Consider the following 22,390-nt stretch of genomic DNA (forward strand, 5'->3'; position numbering starts at 1 on the left):
GAATTTTCGCAACAGGCCGGCCCAGGCCCATGAATATGCAGCTGAGCCTTTGGCGATGCGATGTGAAACAAACAGACAAAGGAGTCAGACAACGGGAAGAAAAGCAGGTGAAGCACGGACTAATCAAACGCCTTTCATGTCGCTCCGAACATTAACCTTCATTCAGAGCAAATAAAGCCGCGAGCGTGAAAACACACACCAGAAACTCTCCCGTGGGCTCTGTGATGAATAAGCGGGAATTATCACATTTTTACAGTGAGGCGGTGGTGGATGGTTACTATTGGTCAGCGGGGATTGACTGTTTTGAACATTCACAGTGGACTCAGTCTTTATGTGGCTCCAATTTAGCTGTTTCAGCAGACTGTGGATTACATGTAAAATGATTTAAAGAATGCACATAACAAATAACTAAGTAAGGTTAAATATAATCTTAAATCTGAAATTAAAATTTGTTTTGATCATGTCTCTCTCATCTATTTTATTCTACTGATGCGAATGGACAGTATCTCATATCATCATACATTATTTGAAATAAAGATGCTAACTAGAGGGGCTGTTCTACTTGTTCCCATAGGAGAAGCCATTTTGGTTCCTGGCAGAATCTTTTATTTTGGCAGAGATTTCTACCTAGTACCCAGCATAAAAGGTTATACCTAGAACCATCTGCGAAAGGTTTCACCCAGAACCTGCTATGAGAGATTCTAAAGAGAACCCCTCTTTGGTGTAAAGGTTCCACACAGACCCTTCTCTGGAAGTACTATCCAGAATCTTTTTACCTTCTAAGGGTGCTAAGAAGACCCCACCCAGGGGGGTTTAAAGAGAACCCTTTTATATTCCAGTGGTTTAATCTAAAACCCAATCAGCGGGCTCTACTGAGAACCCTTTTGTATTCTGAGGGTTTTAACTCAAACCCACCAAAGGGCTTCTAAATTTCAAATATTTTACCTAGAACCCACCTAGGAGGTTCTATTGGGAACTCCTTTACATTATAGTACAGAGAATCTTCAGTGAAAGAGTTCTTCAATCCTAAAAGAAATATGACTCCTGAAAAGGGTTCTTTGAATGAAAAGGGTTCTTAACGGAGCACATAGTCTTACAAAGAACCCTTGATGAACCATACTTAAAAAAAAGGTTCTGCAGAAGCAAATGGTTCTGGGTAGAGCCTCAGCCCATCTCTTATTTCTGAGAGTGTACGGTGTTTTCCCACTTACATCTGAGGAATACTTCAAGGGGAGATGGGTTGTATTCAGTTCACATAAAAACCCTCAGACTCGGACCCTGTTAGTATGAAAAGTGCCTGAAGCTCATAGTCAAAGTTTTCACAACCCATAGCCAAAATGTGTCACACACCGAGTAAATACAGCTCTCTGTTGAATTTTGATCAGGCAGTAGGATAGACAGCGGTGGCAGCTACGAGCAGCAGACCCCCCTTGCCCCCCATGGCCCTGTGTGTGTGTACTTTGCATTAGTGTTGAGCCAGTGCATAAAAGGGGAAGATTAAAGGCCTGTTGAAGATAAAGGACTGAGCAGATGATGCTCATGAAGTGTGTAAAGGACTGTCAATTATGGATGGCAGCATGGTGAAAGATTTAGCACTGAAACAAAACGTAGGATAATTTATTAAAGGCCTGCAGAGGAGCTGCAAATAGAATTAAAGCTTAAATAGTAGTATGCTGTCTCAAAATCCCTCTCATCACATGGATCATGCAAACCTACCTTGAGTTCACGGAAGAAGATGCTGCTGCGTGCCCACTCAACGATGGAGAAGAGCGTCTGGTCAGCCATCTTGCACATGAGGCCAAAGGTGTTGAGCTTCTCGTGTTTGCCTCGGCTGGCCTGCTCCTGCTGCAGGTACGCCAGGATCTTGGCCTGAACCTGCGGCTCGTCTGGCTCACACTTTAGCAGCTCTACAATCAGGTGAGGGAAGCTGGGCGGAGAGCCCGACTGGTAGGCGTCGACGTAGGCGTAACCCATGATGGACTCCGGCGAGCTGGTGTACGGGTCTGGGTACTCGGACTTGATGGTGCGCGTACCCTGGAAGTGTCCGTAGGCTGCCTGGTAGCCCTGCAGGCTGCCGGCGTGCGGTGGCATCGCCATGCTGACCGGCGAAGTGACAAACGGGCTGCGGTCGTAGTCTGTGGGGGGCAGGGCAGTGGCGTGATGATGGTGGTGGTGGTGGTGGTGGTGACCAGTGTGGTGGCCTGCGTGGTGGCTCAGGGGGAGACCTTTGGATGCGGCTGAGTGGATGTTTTGGATGGCTGAGGAGATGGTGAGGTCGGTGGGCACGGCTTGCATCACCTGGGTCATGGCCTCTATCTTCAGACCGTTGGCTCGGATTAGCGCCTTCTTTTGCTGCTTGAGGGCCCGGTCACGCTTGTACATCGGACCGAACTTGTTGCGACCACCGCGCATACGGTCTGCCCGCACAGCTGAGACAGACAGAAAGAGAGATGAAAAAAGATGAGAAAGGAAGAAGACAATATTAGCTCTTTAGCATGTAAATCTTTGTCTTGCATGCTAGTCATTCTTGACAGTGTCTGTACAAGAATACATGATTATTCTGACAGTTATGTATTTGGCATGTTCACATTTTAATGCATAGTTCAGTGATAGTGTATAAGCTACAGGAGCAGGGGCGCCGCCAGGGGGGGAAAAGTTAGGATGATTCTAAGTGCCCGGGCCTGACAGGGGGCCCTTTGAGGGCTATCAATATTATTTTAATAGTATTATCTATCTAATCTTTCAGGGGGCCCAAGATTTCTGTCGGCGCCCCTGCACAGTAGTTACCAGTCAACACCTCCCCAGTTTAGAGAAGCAGAGAGGGGCACCAGCACAGAATCTAAGCAATGGACTGCTGTGGACAGGATTTGACAGGACAGGACCATTTGTTTTGTACTCTGAAAAAAATAGTTTGTCACATGGAGGACAGCAGGTATATGACTTCAGTTGTAAAAAAATTATGCTGTAAGATTTGTCCATGTATGTATGTAGATGTAAACATGGTGTTATGGAAGTGAACTCCTAAATTGTAACTTATATGTGGGGCAAAGGTTTTCCTGTGGTGATTACACTTGACATTTACCTGTTGACTCCTAAACCCCACAGGTCTAACAGATAGTGCTGTTACTCATTGACCAGAGACACAAACTTCCATGAACCGCCCTGCTAAAATGATCATTGTACAGCTGGCTATCTCTGCCTACCACTCAGGAAACACACACCTCAAAAGCCAGATATTAGTACAGACTCAAAGAAAAGTTTTCTTTTCAAAATACAGGCTTTAAAATGATGCAACATTTAAAAGCTGCAAAATGTCACTGTGCTTTAGCAGAAACTTTTTTTTCTTTACAAAACCCCAAAAGGATAAAAAGACTGACAATAACTAAATTGGGATTTTTTTTTTTTTTGTTTCTGATGAACCAAACATACCCATGATGCCCCCTCCTTGCCTCCCCCCTCAGTGCAGGATCCTGTGGTGAGGATCACAACGAGTCTGTGCCGTGGGTATTTCTAATGAACGAGCCGGGCACAAAGTGGACTGCTACGAGGACCATGTGTGATCTGGCCGACTGCTGCCATGGGGAAGCCGCGCTGCTGTCTCCCAGTCGGGGGCCGCTGGTGTTAATTATTCATACTTAATTACTTCTTACTCTGACGAGGCTCGCCGAGCCCAGCGTGCAATGAGCTAACGGACGTCTGGGAGACTACGCAACAGAAAAACACTCACTAATACCAATATTGTAGAATAATATGGACTTATTTTCATTGTATTCAGTAGGGTCTTGGCTCCTGCTTTGAAAGAAACCCACATATTTAACTGTGTATGTAAATAAAAGCACATAGATTTGCCCTGATCCTACACAGTGAACATTCAGAGTCAGCCTGGGTCCACTTCAGCTCATGACAGATGAGTGAAAGAACAGAAGAAGAAAATTGAAGAGGGGGTGTGGAGGTGGGTGGGTGGGTTTGGGGGGGTGGTCGCAGTTTGGGGCACACACACACACACACACACACACACACAAACACACACACTCACACACTCCGAGCTGCCTTGGGAGTGATTTTAATGACCTCCGTCACAAAAGTGTCTGTCACTGATCTGAGCGAGAGGAGCCGTGAGGGGAGACACACACATACAAACACACACGCACATGCACACACACACACACACACACACTCGCATGCTGACTCTTTCTCATACATTCTTAAAGAAAACACACACAAAAACACCCACTGGAAAGCATCACACACACCAGTCCAGATCACTCGGAGATGTTGGTAGCCGGCCAGACGCTCTGCCACCTTGGAGAGCCCCCGACAGCTCAAACGGTATATAATTTATACACAGTGATTTTAGACACACGGTCAGACCCGCACACAGGACTATTTCCCAACATGCTTGAGGTCAACTCTAGTGCCCACTTACCCAGGCTCAGGGATTATCATGAACACTGAAAAATTGATCACACATCAAAGGTAAAAAAGCAGATATCAGGAGCCATCAAATGTATCCATTATACATTATTGTAGGGCGACTTTAACTATTAATGATTCCTGCACAACAGCGTAATTAATGAGCTGAGAAACTAATAGTGGGCTCTACTGGGAAAACAAAATTAGGCCCTGACTGCCTTCTCGCCTGCCTCGGACCCAGGGACCCACATCACATCATGAATATCAGGACTGGGGGATGTAGGTTTCACCATCACCACACACACACACACACACACACACACAGAGACACACACAGATTCTTTTCTAATTAAACAAGGTGATTTGCATGCATGTAACACAGATTAATATGGACGGGGGAGGGGTAGAGAGGAGGACAGTGTGTGTGTGTGTGTGTGTGTGTGTGTGTGTGTTGGGGAGAAGATGAACGTGTGTGTTTGATGGAGGTGGAGAAATGTTAATGGGTCAGACGCTGTTGCGCCAAGCTTATGAGGACAGAGTTACCATGTGACCCTGCAACTTTAGGGGGTTAAAATTATGTATGTTGAAAATTAAAAGCTGCTTTAAATGGATAGTTTGGATTATTTGAGGTGGGGTTGTATGAGGTACTTATCGATAGCGTATTAACGAAAACAGATGCTGGTTGACATGTTCCCACTTCGGAGAAACAGAGAGGAGTCCCAGTGAAGGAAGCTAAGCACCGCTGTGGATGTAGTCAGCAACAAAAGGCATTCTAGTCACTTAAAAAAAAGTCTATATTATATTTATCATATTTTTACCACTTTACCTTGCCCTCAGACAGCCTACTCTAACAGGAAACCACTGTCATATAAGCTTAATATTGCTCACTTCCAACCAACCAAACTCCATTGGCAAAATCAGTAATTTACCTTGCAGTTGCTGGTCTACTGTTGCCAGGATCAGTTAGCTTCCCTCGTGTTACTGTGTGACTTTGGCATTTTAAAAGGATAGTTCCAGTTCACCAAAGTCACATAATAACACACACAATCTAACAGGTTGAGGCAGTGGTAACCCAGCAGCTCCTCTGTTCTGCAAGGTAAAATTACTGATTTTGCCAATGGAGTCTGGTTGGGCGAGAAAGAGTAATAGTTTGCTTATATAACAGCAGTTTCTCATCAGAGAAGGCTGTCCAACACCAAGGTAAATTATATTAATTAAATGTATTATTATATCTTACATATAGTGTACACTTAAACTGATACTGATGTTTTAGGTGGGCCCTGTCCACAGGAGTTCATTGGTTAGCCTCCTTCAGCTGGATTCCTGTCTGCTTCTACAATGTGGGGCATGCCGACCAGCATCTATTGTAACTCATACAACCCCACTTTAAATAATCTAAACTAGTAATTTTCCAATGTTTTTCTGCAAACACATGTTTTATATGTTAGAAAAACACAGAACTAATTGAATTTCCCTTTCATGAAAGCTTACAGAGTGTTGGTTACAGTCTTTTTGTGGTGCCAAGAAAGTGACGTCTGGATGTTTGTGGTTTGTTTGGCATTAACAACACCAAGTGAATAGTTAGCATGACAGTGACAGCCATCATTGCTGAACAGGAAAACAAGAAATACAAACGCCTACAGAAATTCAAACTTCATCAACAGAAATTGCAATGAAAAATGAGGATATTGCTTCGCACACAGCTTGATTGACAGGAAGAGTACAGCTAGGAGCACTTAGCTTAGGAAAAATTTAACTTTAAACTAAAAAAATAAGGAGGATGCAAGAAGAAAATCAATATATGAAGAGAAAACATCACTAAAGCACTATTTGAATATATGAGAACTTCTATTAGGGTGAACAGGATCTGAGTTGGGGAAATGTCGACAGACTGAAAGGCTGACGCCATCTTCCACTCTGAATTCCCCTGACTTACTGTCTATGAGCACATCCACACAAAAACACACTCGGGCATACACACATTCATAAATTCACAAACTGACCCAACCAAAACCGTCTTCGTCTTTCCCCAAAAGTATCCAGCGCCCCGTTTATACACCATCTCAAACATGTACAAACAGCATCCTTCACACACACAGTTTCTTCGCACACATAGCCTCTAACACACTCAAACACATCACATACACACAGCCCTCAGCGCTTATATCCTCTGATTTATGGTTGTTTAATATACAGGAATATTAAGCGCGCGTAGGTGAGGATCCCTGTCGGCCGCCGGCATATTAATGGGTCCCGCGGAGCCTTGCTGACACCCTGTTTGTCATGTCGGAGCCCCGGCCCCTGCTCCGGATGCGCCCTATCCCATGCACACACATGAATACCTATGATACCTATGCATAAGTAATGGGACAGCTCCCTGGCTTCTACCGCAGGTACTGGGAGGCTGATGGAAGACAAATCAGAGCGAGAAAGATGGAGACAGGGAGGAAATAAAAAGTGCACTGAAAGGGAGAGAGGGATACAGAGAGGAAAATACAGTATAAACACTCAGATGGTGTCGCTAATTTGTGCTGAATGGCTCTGCAGGGGGTTTGCATTTATAGTGATTAATTAATTGAGATTTGATGATGGATTAGCTGCATGATAACAACGTTAAATTTATAAATTGCTGGGAAAAGTGATACCTGATGAAGCCCACGCAAGTCTGTTCATCATGATGCAATATCATATCAATTCTTTGACAACGATATGATATATGAGATGTTATTTAAATTTTATTCAGTTCAATGGCCTGTGATCAATATGAGACAATACCATATGTCCTCAGCTGTTGCGCAAACCTGAAGAAACCACAGGTCGACACACATTGTTCACTTCTAATAAAATCACAGTAAGTCATTTCAGTGTGTGGTGGTTTATGTTGATGTTTTTACCTGAGACGCTCCTGCGACTGACCAGCACCTGATCCCTGAGACTGGCTGCTTAAATACCATATGTCTATTTAACACATTCAATTATATTTATTTCAATTCACAAAAAGCAATTAAATAATGATTCAACAATTTTTTGATTGAAGAGTGACAAAGACATGCTAAGGGAATTTCAATATGAAGGTGTATCTTAAAGATGACAATAAAGATCAATATTTTCACTTCGCATCAATCATATTGGATTGTTGGATCGGAACACTGAAGTGATATATTGATCCAGATTGACAGTGAAAAGTCTGATAAAACTGAGAGTTAATCTGTTTTCTAAAAAGGCCACTTTGTCATGTCTGGGTTAAAAATAGGGCCAGACTGATACTGGATTTTGGGAGCAGACGTCCCAGAAAGATTAGGGAGTAGAAAAATTCTCATACTGATATATCAAATGATATTCTTTACACCGAATATAGAATATGCAGCCTACGTGAACACATTTTTTGCAATAATCCCTCAAAAGTGGTTACTAAACGCTTGCGGCACAGATATGTAATGGAGGCAGGATATTTTACTTTCACAATAAACGTTATTGTCCAAAACTATATCAGGCCACTGAAACATTAAAGTTTCAATATTTTTTAATAACTATAAACAATTATGAATTAAAAAACACAAATAGAACAACAGACATGTATATATTAAACATGAATTACAAAAAAGAATCAAATATGCATAAATGCTGCTTATAAGACTAACATATAAAATCTGCTTTATATTCTGTTAAAAAAGGTTTCATAACAACACGTATCGTGCTTACAGATATAGACCATTACAGGCCAACATTGGGCTGATAATATCAGTCAACCAATAAATCGGTCGGGCTCTAGTTAAAACAAGACAGTGCTCTCTAGTCAGCTTTGAACCAAGCTGAGAATAAACACAAAAAAAGTATTAACTGGCAAGGAACCAGTCAACAAATAATAAATAATCAGCATTTTATCAGTGGAGGACAAAGGTTGCATGCTTTGTTTTTTTTTTTAAATGTTATTAATCAAGACCATTTTAATGTGGGGTCTGTCCTAAGCTTTAATTTTCAATGGTTGTTTTAAAACATATGTAACTTCTGCTTCATTAAATACCACACAGAGGAAGTGTCAAGCTCTCAGGATCACAAACGCCGCTGTTCCGCTCCGTCTTTAAGATGATACATAAGTGAAGGAGATATTAGGCAGCTCAGTGAAGCATATGATGCAAGGCAACTTCCAGCGAGCATAAAAAGAAAATCATACCAGTGGGAGCTGCTCAGATACGGCACGCTTCATCAGCTTTAGTGAATGGCGTGCTAATGGGTCAAACCTTAGTGGAATGTGGCTTTTTTTTTTTCTGAATGAGTCAACACTGGCTGAGATGCTACAGTGCATACCAAGAAGTGAAGGATTTTTACAGCACGGTAGCATGTGTGTTTGTGTTTGGTTCAATGTGACTGCCAGGCTCCATCATCATCGAGATACAAGAGAGAAAGTATGACCTGCCTGCCCCTGTATAAATGATAATTTTTCAATAAACCCACAATGAAACCATATTTGTTATTAGAGAGCAACCAATCACATCTGTACGACTGATAACGCCACTCTGCTCTGATCAAGCAGCTGGTAAAACGGTGGCGCAGTATGTAGATCTTTGTAGGGCTTTTGTTTTGAAAGATACGATTGGATAGAGCGCTTGTGTAATGGGCTCTTTCTCAGAGGACAGAACATGTAATGTAATATGGTGCACATGGCATAGTTTTGCCATACAGTGTAGTATCCTTCCCCATTCCCAGGTTGTTTCAGTATATATTATAGTTTTTGTTAAAATGTGATCATTTTAAAGTCACAGTATGATATTGAATGAACTGATCTGAATGTTTGACAGTGGGTCAGGGGTAACTTATTTATCCTGTTGCAAAATCGCACAGCACAACTAGTTTTCTTTTGTAATAAGCTCAAGATAATACAACTGATCTGAGGAGACAGTCATGTGACAACACTGTTTACTGTAACTCTGATGTCTGATGATGTGCCCATCTGCTACTTCAACTTGTTCATCTCAACTTTAAAATATTAACAAGCACAAACGACAACAAACAGACTGCTTTACTGCCTCCACCCTCGCAGCAAACTTAAAACTGCACAGAGCGTCCCATTGGTTGGAAGACTTATCGACAAACAGGAAGGACACTGAGCAGCACCAGAAAGGCAAAAGTAAACAGTCAAAAAAAAATGCAGTTTGTGTCAACTTTAAAGTTTCCCTCACATTTTTTTGTCAACATTTGGTTTCCACTCGATATCCTGAATTCACATGTTGCTGCAAGCTGCTGTGTAACGGAATGAAAAGATTGCAATAACAAAGCACATGACCCCAAACCTCCTTTCCTCTTTTCACTGCACATTTTTTAGATCAAATGACAGCTTCTCCCTCTTGCCTGTGGCCTTCTGAACACCTTTTTGGGCTTCTCATGAATTTATGTATGTGTTTACCAAGGAGAGCTGTATGTGTGTGTGTGTGTGTGTGTGTGTGTGTGTGTGCGTGCTGAGGGGTGTCAGCCTTTCTGTACGGGACGTCTTTACTGGTTGTGGCAGGAGTCACCCACTGGAGCTTCTGGCCCCTGACAAAGTGCTGCAGGGCCCGTCTTGCCCCCGAGCTGAAAGCTACCGCCAGCAAAACAAATGAAACGCTACCCCCCACCTCCCCACTCGTGTCAGCTGGAAAATGACAGGCCGGGACATTCTGCCCAGCGGCCATTCACAATTAACAGCAATTAATTACAGCGCACATGGCAGGTAGAGGAAGAAGAAGCCTCCGGAAAGATTTTAGTTAGGCTGTCTTTGCTCTACTTTCACCCTCCCAGGGTCTTATTTCTTTAACACATTAACTCTTCTCAATTGCATGTGATCATTTCAGGAGCCAAGGGATTTTTAATTTGGTTTAAATTACAAATGTGCAAAGAATTTTGTTTCAATATTAGGCTGAAACTATATGAGTAGCAGCACCTACTCTTATAAAAAGACTGGACAAAGTAAAACAATTTGCACTCTTTTTAAGGACAATATTGTAACTTAACCTCTCGCTTAACAAAATAATAACTATCACATTTAGCGGTTAAATCCCCTATTTTACACTTATTTAAATGTGACCTTCAGGTCACTTTATTCACTCCACAATTAGCGATTTCAAAATAAAACTTGTTAGCTCATGTGTGGAAAAAATAGTTGATTTAAAATATTATCTTTGAACATTGGAAGAATGTTTCTCGCCTTGCCGTCCTGTCACTTCTGTATAGGCGTGTTTGAACAAGCTTCTGAGCCGCGTTCAAATTAAACAAAGAGGCCTCGAAACGGCCGGCCAAAAGTATCATCATTACCATTCTCGCTCTGCCGCCAAGTTTAATATTTTATCTATTACTCTGTCTGGCAAGTTTAAGTGCAAAGCAGCTACCAGATACCCCCCAACTCCCCCTGACCCCATCTTAAATACTAATAAGCAATGCTGTGGTAGAAACGAGAGGTTTCACTCCACAAAGTTCTAGGTATACAGATGTTACTGAGATATTCATTGTTAAATGTTTAAATAAATATAATCTTCTCTTTTTATACAGGCAATCATTATGTCAGAGCAGGTATTAACCTTTTTTAAATAGTGGACATCTCAGTTTGGAAGGAAACTATTCACATGCAAATTGTTCTTGGAAGAAGTTAATGCACTGCGATTAACTGTGCTCAATTGTGAATAAATGGAAAAAGACTCGCTGTTTCATTTCACTACACCTCTGTGGAAGTCCAGAAGCAGTCAACCTCCAGGTTTAGCTGCTCCATGTTGTAATTTTTCCCTCATCAACTTTCAGTAACAGTAATTGCAAACAGTCATATCTTGAAATATATATGATGCAGCACACAGAATGCAGTAACACTGCCCGGCTCTGCTTTTCCACTCTCGCAGATGTCTACTGTTAAGTTCTAGATCATATTTTAGTGAGCTGTGTTTACTGTGAAACCCCAGAATAGACTAAATCTGTGCGCAAACTGTTCTTAAAATCATACAGTTACTATAAAACAGCACTGTATGTGCACTATAAAAAAGAGAAATATTCTCCCAGATTTAAATATAATTTAAAAAGGCTTCTGGTGAGCCTGCAGGCTGTCCGGTGCATTTGGCTGCCATGTGGCAGTGGTGGAATGTAACTAAGTACAGTTATTCCATACTCATACATATCTGAGGTACTTTACTTGAGTATTCCCTATTTAAGTCTACTTTATCCTTCTACTCTACCACGGCTGAGAATCATATTTGATTATCTTATATAATTAACACTGTTGTAGAATAAATCACATAACAGTATATATTATGTAAAATGAGCTCCACCTCAACCTCCTACATCGGTAAAATAATCCGGTAATTTAAGATATAATGGTATGTCACTCACTAAGGACATTTTCTGCATTTCACTGATAATGTCAGCTTTTTCTTACGTGACATTTTCAGTGCAGGACTTCTCTTTGTGGAGTATTTTCATATTGCTACTTTTACGTAAGTAATAGGGGTGTCACAATGTCAATATTAAATAATCAATTGAAAAATCTTCTTTTCAAAAATTAAATTTAAAAGGCAGAGTCTGCAATTCACGATTCACGAATTGTGGAGATAAAAAATATACAAAAATATGAATTTAGCAGCTTGCATGTGTTACAGTATTGCCTGAACAATGTCAGGTAAACAGAGGTGGGGGGGGGGGGTCATAAACACCAACATGATTATTTTGTGTCCGCAACTGAAAACGTTTGAGAGCCACTGCTATAGACTGTCTTTTTAAAGAAGAATTTGAAAACATAAATGACAGTTGTCAGGGCGTTAAGCCAATCACCTGTTGATCTTAGCAAATCAAGATGCAATAAGTTTAAATAAAAAAATAGAAGCGTAACTTTAAAATCATAAGTCAACTCGAATCATGGATTTGTAAAATTGTGACACTCCTATTAAGTAATACTTTCTTCCATCACTGGTTACTGGACAGTCACATGTTCAGTGGTAATAACAGAGCCCTTGAGCAAGACATTGAAATTCCAGTGGACAGTCCATTATAATCATTATAATCACTGGTTGTTTGGCAAACCCTTTCTCCTTCATGCAACTGTTAATCTATTTTAAAGAAGCCCAAACTTTAGTCAGCCACACATTATCTACTCAGCCATAGTTGCACTTTGAAACACTTTCGAACACCCCTCCCTGTGTTGTAACCCCATGTTTAAGCTGGAAACACACTGAATCTCAGATCCAAAACACCAGCAAAACTTGTGAAGTCATTCTGCCATAACTCCAAACACCTGAACTGCAAAAAAATAATAATGTAAACATGTTGCTGTACCTTCTAGCTTCATGCCGACGGTGAGGCACTTCTGGAAGCGGCAGTACGGGCAGCGCTTCCTCTGGGTCTTGTCAATCTGGCAGCTCTGGTTCTCTATACATGTGTAGCGCTTGTTGTTCTGGACGGTGCGCTTGAAGAAGCCCTACGGAGAGAACCAATTAAGACGTCAACCCGCTTGACCCCTGCAATGTGATGGTAATTGGCCCATTCACACTCCAGACAGATGGAGAGGGACATGCTTAATGGATACACACACACACACACACACACACACACAAACACACACACACACACACACACACACACACACACACACAGAGTGAAGTTTTGGAAGCTTTGCTCCAATTGAAGTGATGCTTTATGGACACACACATGCAGAATACAAAGCAGGGCCTGAATACACACTTGTTACACATGAAAAAACGTCAGTCTTTCTAAAAACTTAAAAAAAAAAAAAATTTATCATTTTATTTAGCTTTGAACAAACAAGCAAACCATAAATTCTCTACAACTGTCTCACTTAGTGTTTTAATTGCATTGTAAACTACTTCATAAAGGATATACAATTTGGGTCCGGTCAAAATTACACTATTCTCAATATTCTCCATTCATGTAAAGACTCTAGAATTTACGAGGGAAAGCATCTTTTCGGCTCTCCACTTAATTATTGAAAAATATGAGCACAGGAGTCCAAAAGATCCAATAAATTATATCCATAATTCACAGTTCCGGGATTACAGAGATTCATACCTGCAACGTGGAATTAATTATAAGCAGCAGCAGCATTGAAAATCAAACGAAGGGAAGATGGTATTAACGTATTCTAGATCCATAACCTAGGAGGAGAATCCTTAAAACCTGGTCTTTAAAAAAATAAAAATAAAAAAGAACGTGCTGCTGTCAATATCTCACCAAACACAAATTTAATTGACAATCTGCATTGCCTGATTCCCCCCCCCCCAAAAAAAAATCCACTGCACTCGGTTTTGGATTATCGACTTCTCAGTACTAAAAAATCCATGCTTCAGAGAGAACTTTCTCTCCAATTTTCCATTTAGTGCACAGCGTGTGCTATAAATATCTGAACCAAACTGGATTGTAGCATGCTTTAAAAACCACACAATATCACGTCTGGAGATTAAGCGGACAACATTTAACTGAAAGGCTTTAATTTGACCGGCAGGTCTAACCAGGAGTGAGCATTTGTCAGGACTGATTCATATTTGTGAAGAAACAGCTGCGATTTTTGCCTGTTTCTGTTGTCATTAAAAAATATCTAATTTACCCCCAAAAGTGTCACAAATTAAAATATAGTTTAAAGTCATGACACTAATGTGAAATTGTATGCTGTAAAGTAGCTACAAGTTTTTCATTAAAGTAATGTCCACTTTTAATTTGATGAATCATCTGTGTAACTGGTGTTCCCGACCTTGGAATTCCATTGTAAAACACAACACTCTCTCTCTGCACAAAAAGAGCAAACAGGAAACTACTTTTACTAGCTGTCAATACTGGCCAGAAAGAAGCAGGAAAAATATAATTCACATCATCACTTTATCTCCTCTGATCTCTGTCTCACACACTCCTGATGGGTTCTGTCTAACTTTGAAAAAAAGCAAAAATCCCTTTGACCTCAGCATGCTTTGCTCATATTAATTTCCCTCCAACTTACAGTTCTTATAATCGTTTTTGATATGTCCACTGTGCACTATGGGTCTGATCTCTAACCTTCTTGTCAATTATGTCAGCGTTTTAGGATTATAAGGTTATTCTGCTGCAGCTCCCTCAGCTCAGTCTCCCAAAACGTAGCACGCAGGGAGCCTGTTTGTGAGGACCATGAAGCCCGTTTCAGCTTGATGTTGTTATTCCAACAGGTATGATGTGGCACCATGTTTACTTTATGTGGGATGGCGTGTAGTATGAGCTAACACTGTCTGTGCGTATGAATAAAAGGTTGTGTGTGTGTGTTTGTGTGCTCGGGGAGGTGGTAGGATTTTGAGGGGGTTAAGGAACCCACTTGTGTGATTCATGCTTTCTCTCTTTCTCTCTCTCTCTCTCTCTCTCTCTCTCTCTCTCTCTCTCTCTCTCTGTGTGTGTGTGTGTGTGTGTGTGTGTGTGTGTTTCAGCCCAAAACTGGAAACCCAACCAAAGATCTAAAAAACTGTCCTGAAAAAATGATTTTTTGGGGGTTGAGAGGGGGGTAGGTTAAGGGTCGTTGCAAATATCCTTAGATTAGATTCCATCTATAAACTCCCTATAAATTGTTAAGTATTTTCAAATTTTGATACCAAAAAGGTGGAAAATATGAATCTTACTCTTGTAGTGCAAAGCAAAAACTGAAACAGAGGTATTTTTTATTTTTTTTTAAACTACAAATAAAATTTAACCGCTGGTTTTTCCAGTCTTTATGCAGCTGTAGGCAAGGAAGAACCTCAAGTATTGCACAGCACTGGGATATTTAATGCCAATATGAACCTGTAACATGTCAACAAACTGATTCATCAGTCCAGCTCTGACAAACCTTACTTTTACTGAATCGACTGCCTGCATTTTGAAAATAATCAATGGTAAGCTTCAGGTAATTATCAAAATTATGCATGTTTCAACAAGGATATGCAGCACTTTATAAAATACCTCTTCATCTACATCCTGCACACACACACACACACACACATACACACAACACAGCGTTTCTAAACTGGGCTGAGGCTGAAAAGCAGCAGAGATGCCACTGACGTCTCCCTTCGAGCAAGTGCTGAGCATCTCAAGGTCAATAATATGGGATAAAATCTATAACATCTGCTTTGAATAATGACCACATAGGCAAGAAATGTGCGCCGCGGCATCAATACTGCGAGCTGCAATTTTACACTGAATAGTGTTAACACAGAGACATTTGTCTTAGCTTAATTTTGTGCTGACAGCTTTACTGGCCCAACAAAAAACTTGGGTAATGCCTATTAGCTCGGTGTTGAGGAGACCCGTGAAAAGAGGCAGAAAGGGACAAACAGGTTGCTGACTGAGCTCAAATTAATAGCAGCAACAGTTTGCTTTGCAGAAGCCTCATTATTAACCTGTGTATGGAAACATTTTGCAGCCAGACAATGCTGCTGTTCTCTTAATGAACTTGTGATGAGAGTTTTAGGCAGTAGGATACAGGCTTGGGCAAACAGAGTCAGTATTTGCTTCCGGGGTTCAGTCCTCCTCCCCCACCTCCTGTGTTTGCTGGTTGCAAAAATTACAAAAACCCTTTGCATGCTTTTGAGCTCCTCTTTCTTTGCCAAGCTGTTCATCACTTTACAAAATCCTCTGACAGTCACAGGAAAAGTTTGTTAGATCAATTGTCACAAGAATATTTGACCCTCGGCCTCTTTACCTTTGGTTTTCCTGTCATGTTAATGACGAGGAACTGAATCTTTGCGGCAGAATTATACTTGCTGCAAGTCACTCTGGAAAAGAATGCCGGCTAAACGCCTAGTGTGCAAAAAATGCATCTCCAGTTCAATACACTGAAATAAAGTAGCTGTAGACACATATAAGAGCCTCAGTATTTCTATGTCTGTAATGTATTTTAAAACTGCACAATGCAAATGTGGCTGTATCTGCAACAATCAAGGAAAATAATGATACTTAAATAGGCTTGGGAAATATGTTTATATTATATTGATATTGTGATATGTGACTAGATCTTGCCTTAGATTTTGGATATCGTCATATCATGATATGGCAAATGTGTAGTCTTTTACGAGTTTTAAAGGCTGCATTATAGTGAAGATGAAATTTCCTGAACTTCTGTTCTATTTTTTCCCTTAACCCACTTAATCATTATATACACATCACTGGTAATTATCAAAAATTCTGTTAAAGAACGGCAATTCATATCACACAGCCTCAATTGCTTTATATAAAATTGTGTAGTTTAATCTATGAATTTTATTCTATAACATCATCATATGTTTGCAGTATTTGATAATCTATGGTATATTATTCTAGAGAAAATGTGGACATTGAGATCTATGGGCTGTCTATTTTTTCCCTGTTGAAAGTTTTTTTTGGGGGAAGAGTTTTTCCTTGCTGTTTTGAACGTCTACAGGACAGGGGGTGTCACACACTGTACAGATTGTAAAGTCCCCCGAGGCAAATTATGATTTGTGATACTGGGCCACATAAATAAAAATTTGACTTGACTTGACTTGAATAACCCCAAAATATTGAGGTATTTTTTATAAACCATATCACCCAGCCATATCTGAAATGTACTTTAAAATCATACTCTTCAGATATGGCTGTACCTGCAACATTCAAGGAAAATAATGATACTTAAGTGTAGATGATAATACAATCAAACCATGTTCAGCCACTGTAAACCTAACACTCTCTGGCTATGATGCACTACATGAACTTTATAATAATTAGGCTACCATTCATAATTGAGATCTCAAAGCCTCCAAAAATTATAGACACCAGGAATATTTTAGATACGGTCGCCCATAAACACTTCTCGTGTGTCTGTGGCAGTATCATTGCCATAGTGTCACGGCTTTTCCACTGGGGAGAGAATGAATGAGGGCACTAACCTTGCAGCTCTCGCAGGTCAGAAGTCCGTAGTGATATCCTGAAACCTTGTCTCCGCACACGGGACACATCTCGTCCAAGTCTTCGTCATATGAGTAGTCCATCATTTTTAACTGGGGTGCTGCGGAAGGAGACACGGACACACAGAGAGAAGTCTATTTCAGTCTCTTCTCCATAAACCCACTTTCATCCATCAAGATGAACCACGGGGAACCACGCGACGCAACTGAATGTGATTTTTTTTTTTAACTTCTGTTGGACTTGTAGAGGTTTAATTTGAGGAGGGGAGGACGATGAATACTGGATTTTGGAACGAGTTGAAAGGACGCGACAATTTATTTCTCCTTGTTGCCGCCTTCTCTGCTACATTCGTTGCAGACAGGAGCCAAAAAATACAACAAAAAAAAGGAAAAAGCGCATGAAAGTGAGCCTCATAAATATGCATGCATCTAAGTCGTGAAATCGCTGGGGGAAATGGAGAGATATTAGAGTTAAGGATTGGAGGAGAAAATGTTACCGCCCACAGACAAATGAAGACACACAGAGAAGCCCTGTTATCTCTGCAGGCGAGGAGGAAAAAACATCCAAAACCAACTTGAACCAACATCATTTTTCCTTCTCGAAGAATTACTCGCAATGCTACAAACCAATTCCTGCACTTTCTTTAATGTGCTTTGGTTGCGCAAAACTAGGGGCAACGTTTTATTTGACTTTCTGCGTGAGCTGGAAAAAAATGTCAATTTTATTCAAAGTCGTCATATAATTTTGACGTTATAATTTATGTTGTTTCCAATGCAACTATGAGGAAAAAATGAGGAATAAATAAAAGATAAAGCGGAAAACGTGCTACCAGTCACTGCAATTTAAATCAAGTTAAATATAAGTGAAATTTCACGACAGATGCATATTTTTCCTATTTCTTTTTCTGGACATTTACGACTTAATATACTCAACGAATCTGGCATTATTGCGATATATTTGTTGCCTTGCGTATTAGAAGTACCTGCATTGATAAGACTGTGTGTGACAGCGCTAAGCAAACACGCAGGCTGACATTTACAACAGTTACAAAAGCATTTATGGTTCTAATCATAAAAAAGGAGTCAGGATCAAACAGGAAAACCTCAGTGGATGTGGCTGTAAAAGTGGAAATATTTTGTCAACTTCCAAGGCCACCGCTCCACTTCAAAATCCACTCATCTGCTCACTTAGTAGACCTTTTAATTAGACATGATTTCTGGTTTGTTAACGCGTTGCCCTGCTGGGATCCGCGCTGCATATTCCAGCTGAAGCAACAAGTTCCACCGAGCTGCTGCCGATTCTTTTTCCACAGAAGCTCAAAGCGAACTCGTTTCCTAGTATTTTTTTTTTCTGCTTTAAAGTGCAGAAAGGAGATAATTTGAAGGGCCTGTTCTCATGACGCACTGCTGCAACAGATTTGGACACGTTTTAATAAAGGAAATAAAGATCAACGGGGCATTGGTTGCAGTTATGCAGTGTGCAAGGTGGTGGTAAATAAAAAAAAATTAATTGGTACATTTAATCTGAAATGGTCCTAACGTCATAAATTAAAAAAAAATGTCTTTCAGGATTTTTAGCCAGATATTTTCTCACTTAAAATTGTACAGCCTGCACGCTGCCGCTCCTTGTAAGTCAGATGTTCACATTTTATGCAATTTTAACAGACTGCATTGCAAAAAAACAACTTGCATTTTGGTGCAAATATGAGGATAAATTGCATCCCTGGTCCATAAACAAGCAGATTTTTGTGCAAATTGAGTGTGTGCAGGTTACATCATTTTAGAAGGTGCAGAAATACACCGGTCTTCTCATCCACTGGCTCTCTCCTCCACGGCCGTTGCTCATGCAGTTTTCAAAAAAAGCTGAAACATTTGTCAAAAACGCTAATGACTTTAAGGGGAAACCTGTTTTTCACTCCGAGCTACCTTGTTTTTAGCCCTGCGTAAAAGTAAGATAACGGGCTCTCTAACCAGCCACTCCTTGTCTTGTGAGTAAATGTTATCAGCGTCTCATAAACCTGCAACGGGCTAATTGATTGACCGTTTATATTGCTCTGAAATGGCATGAGAGGGATGAGGAGGATACGTGAGTTTATCTTGGCAAGAGAGTCAGTCTCTATTTAAATTTTCGCTGATTTATGTGTAACTTGAAACAGGAGAATAAAAAGAATAATTTAAAATAGGATGCCGTAGGGAGTTTTATTAAATATGCTAAACCTGAAAATGATTTTTTCTCAATCAAAGCTGCACGATTTCTAAATAATAATTTCACACATTCAAAGATCTAAAGCAACTATTCTAAATGCTTGACATAATTAGTGAGATTGGGGTAAACTGTCAAAAAATATAATAAACATAAATATTAATACATCATAAAAGCAGTATTAGATGCCCCCTTTTGAACGAGTTCAAACTGATTTTTTAAAATTAAATTGCGTTCAATTTTCAGGCCAAAATTTTAGAAATTACAAACCAGAAATTTGTTAAGATGATATCAAAATAGAAATTAGCTTGCATTTATTTGACACAGAATTATGAGCATTTTACAGTGTCTGTAAAGTATAAATTAGACCAAAACTAATTGGCCTCTTAGACAAAAGTGGCCCGAGGTCAGTCACTAAATGAAATCTCTGCAATTACGCATCAGCAGCTTTTTTTTCTTTTCTTTTTCAGAAATTGGCAACAACTCTGTCTGAAGTACTCTTTGGATACAGACAAAATCACTAGTTAATTCTGCACATTAGTTAGTGCACACATCTCCTCTCCTGTGTCTCACCGATTTTACGCACCAGGCGTCCGCACACTTGCAGCATGAGTGACAGCTGGGTGTAATCATTGTTTGATCACGAGCCAAACCTTAGAAAAGTCTATCCAAGTATGATCTACTTTCATACTTCTTAATGAGTATGACGGAGTAAATACTGAGAGAAATAACAAAAACATATCCACAACCGATATCAAAATTCCAGAAATCTCTGAAAACTAATGACCTAATGACCTGCCCAATAATTTAACGTGTTCATCGTTCAATAACAGCCTGTATTAATAGTCACCAGTTATTAGCCTACATTGTCCGCAGAAATGTCTTGTGTAAAACTGTTTAAAAGTTTTGGCGCTCTGAGGACTGTAATCACGATAACGCTCCGTGAATCGACTGAAGTGGAAGCATATGAATCTGTGTTTTAGTCTTTTAAGAGATGAAAATGAGAGACAGTTCTTACCTTGCATGTTCCTTGGCATGTGCCCGTGCTCCCCATACGATCGAGAGAGTCCCAAGGATTCAGTCTCGACTTTGGGCAGCATGTCAGCGCTGCCGGCCTGAGCTGGAGACTCCGCACCGCTCGGCGGGACACCTGGACGTGAGAAGCAGACGTTCCCACAAACACGCCTCAAAGTGTCCCAAATGTCTTTTAAACACGTAATTACTTGATTTCTGTCTCTCTCTCTCTGTCTTCTTATTATCGGACCATGCTCTGAATGTGAAGCCTGATTTAAGCGACTGTCTCCAAACAGCCAGGTCGCACACCCGGTGCGTGTCTGCTCTGATGTAACCTCACCAATTTAATTTCTCATGATTGCATTTGCGCACAGAACCGCAATAATAACGCAGAACACGCACGAGTGATTCCTTCGATACTTTTCGAACAGTTGCGCGCTGAGTTAGGAATCAACTGTCGCTACTCGAACGAGAAAACTGCAGCGTCCGGATTAAAAGACGATGGTAAGTTTCCTTTCAGCTTTTCCAAAAGTCTTTTTAGCGCGTTACCCATTAAAGTGGGACTGTCAGTGTTACTTTCAGCCGCTAGCAGACGAGTACGCGCCGCCGGGGCCGCCCTCTCCTGTGCGTAAAGTCGGATTCGGTGTGTCGGTCGGACTGTCTGGAGATGTGGAGACCTCTCCTCCTCCTCCTCGCGGCTTTGTTTACTCCGCTCTCTCCAATCCGGGGCGCATGCGGTCGTCTGACATCATCTTTCGCCGATCCAATCAGGCGAGGAGACCGGGAAACATCGCCTCAAACCCTCCAGTTCCATCTCTCCAAAATCTCAGCTGTTTAATCCCGTTAATGATGGACTTTAAAAGCGGCGAGAGAACAAGGAAATCAAGCGAGGTGATGCAACTGCATGAGAGAGCAGACTCCCCATGAGCGCACGGAGCGCAGAGGCAGCGCGCAAGGTATGTGGGTTAGAGCTGTTATAACAGGAGTGTATTGCAGCAAACGCATGCACACATGCACGTGGGTACAAACGCCAATATAACGCAAAGGTTTTTTTTTTTAAATAAAAGTCTTGATCTTTATATATATCTTTTATACATTTTGATGCACTATTTAGTTGACCCCAATAATAAAATTTAGCATTATTTCCTCTGCTTCTAACAGTAAAAATTCACCTGATCGTTAAAAAGTTATGAAGATATGATCACATATAATGCAATAACCATAATAACCTTTCTTTCTTTCTTTCTTTCTTTCTTTCTTTCTTTCTTTCTTTCTTTCTTTCTTTCTTTCCGACCATTTTAAAATGCAGGTGAAGGACACGGTGAATTCTGCATTAGACCCATATAAATAAAAAAAAATCTAAAATAACCTCTGTAGAATTGGTGCCTTTTTGGGTTTGTTTGTTCAGTTTTGTGGAGAACGTGAGCAGCAGCGGCCTCAGGCTTAAAACGGCCTTTATTTTCGGATCAAATCAGCCCCCTTACGCAATAAATTATACCTTTACTTCTGAATTATTATCAGTAATTGGCTGAGCAGGGATCAATTAGCGATCTGACGTCAGGCTCAGGCTATTTAGCCTCTTACAAATTAAACACACACAGACAATAAATACATAAAGAAATACATGAAAATTATACGTCTACGTCAAGCCCCCCCCTTCTACACATACACCCTTATTTTAAACACTGTCTATCCTGATCGTCGGTGTGAGCCGGTGAGGACGAGCAGGGGGAAACACAGAAAAGTCACGGGGCAAACAGCAGACACACCTGAGGGGTCGCAGAGGGCGACCACCACAAACACACATGGACACACATACATACAGTACACACAAATGTGTGTGCACACAGTCGCGTCCGGTAGTTAAAAATAACAAAGG

At 40.7% G+C, this 22,390-nt stretch overlaps 1 protein-coding gene across 1 annotated transcript in view; it reads right to left on the reverse strand.

Annotated features, from left to right (window-relative positions):
- Positions 1-21,171, reverse strand: part of nr5a2 (nuclear receptor subfamily 5, group A, member 2) — a 91,378-nt gene extending 70,207 nt beyond the window's left edge. The window contains exons 1-4 of the mRNA XM_084723233.1: positions 20,516-21,171; positions 17,277-17,395; positions 12,700-12,841; positions 1,717-2,429 (exon numbers count right to left, since the gene is read on the reverse strand). Of these exons, the coding sequence (XP_084579359.1) occupies positions 1,717-2,429; positions 12,700-12,841; positions 17,277-17,395; positions 20,516-20,597 (1,056 nt within the window). The 5' untranslated portion in view covers positions 20,598-21,171. The remainder of the gene's footprint in view (positions 1-1,716; positions 2,430-12,699; positions 12,842-17,276; positions 17,396-20,515) is intronic.
- Positions 21,172-22,390: the final 1,219 nt, after the last annotated feature.

Source organism: Lutjanus erythropterus, chromosome 7, assembly GCF_056507025.1.
Source record: "Lutjanus erythropterus isolate fLutEry1 chromosome 7, fLutEry1.hap2, whole genome shotgun sequence".
Classification (NCBI taxonomy): Eukaryota; Metazoa; Chordata; class Actinopteri; order Lutjaniformes; family Lutjanidae; genus Lutjanus; species Lutjanus erythropterus.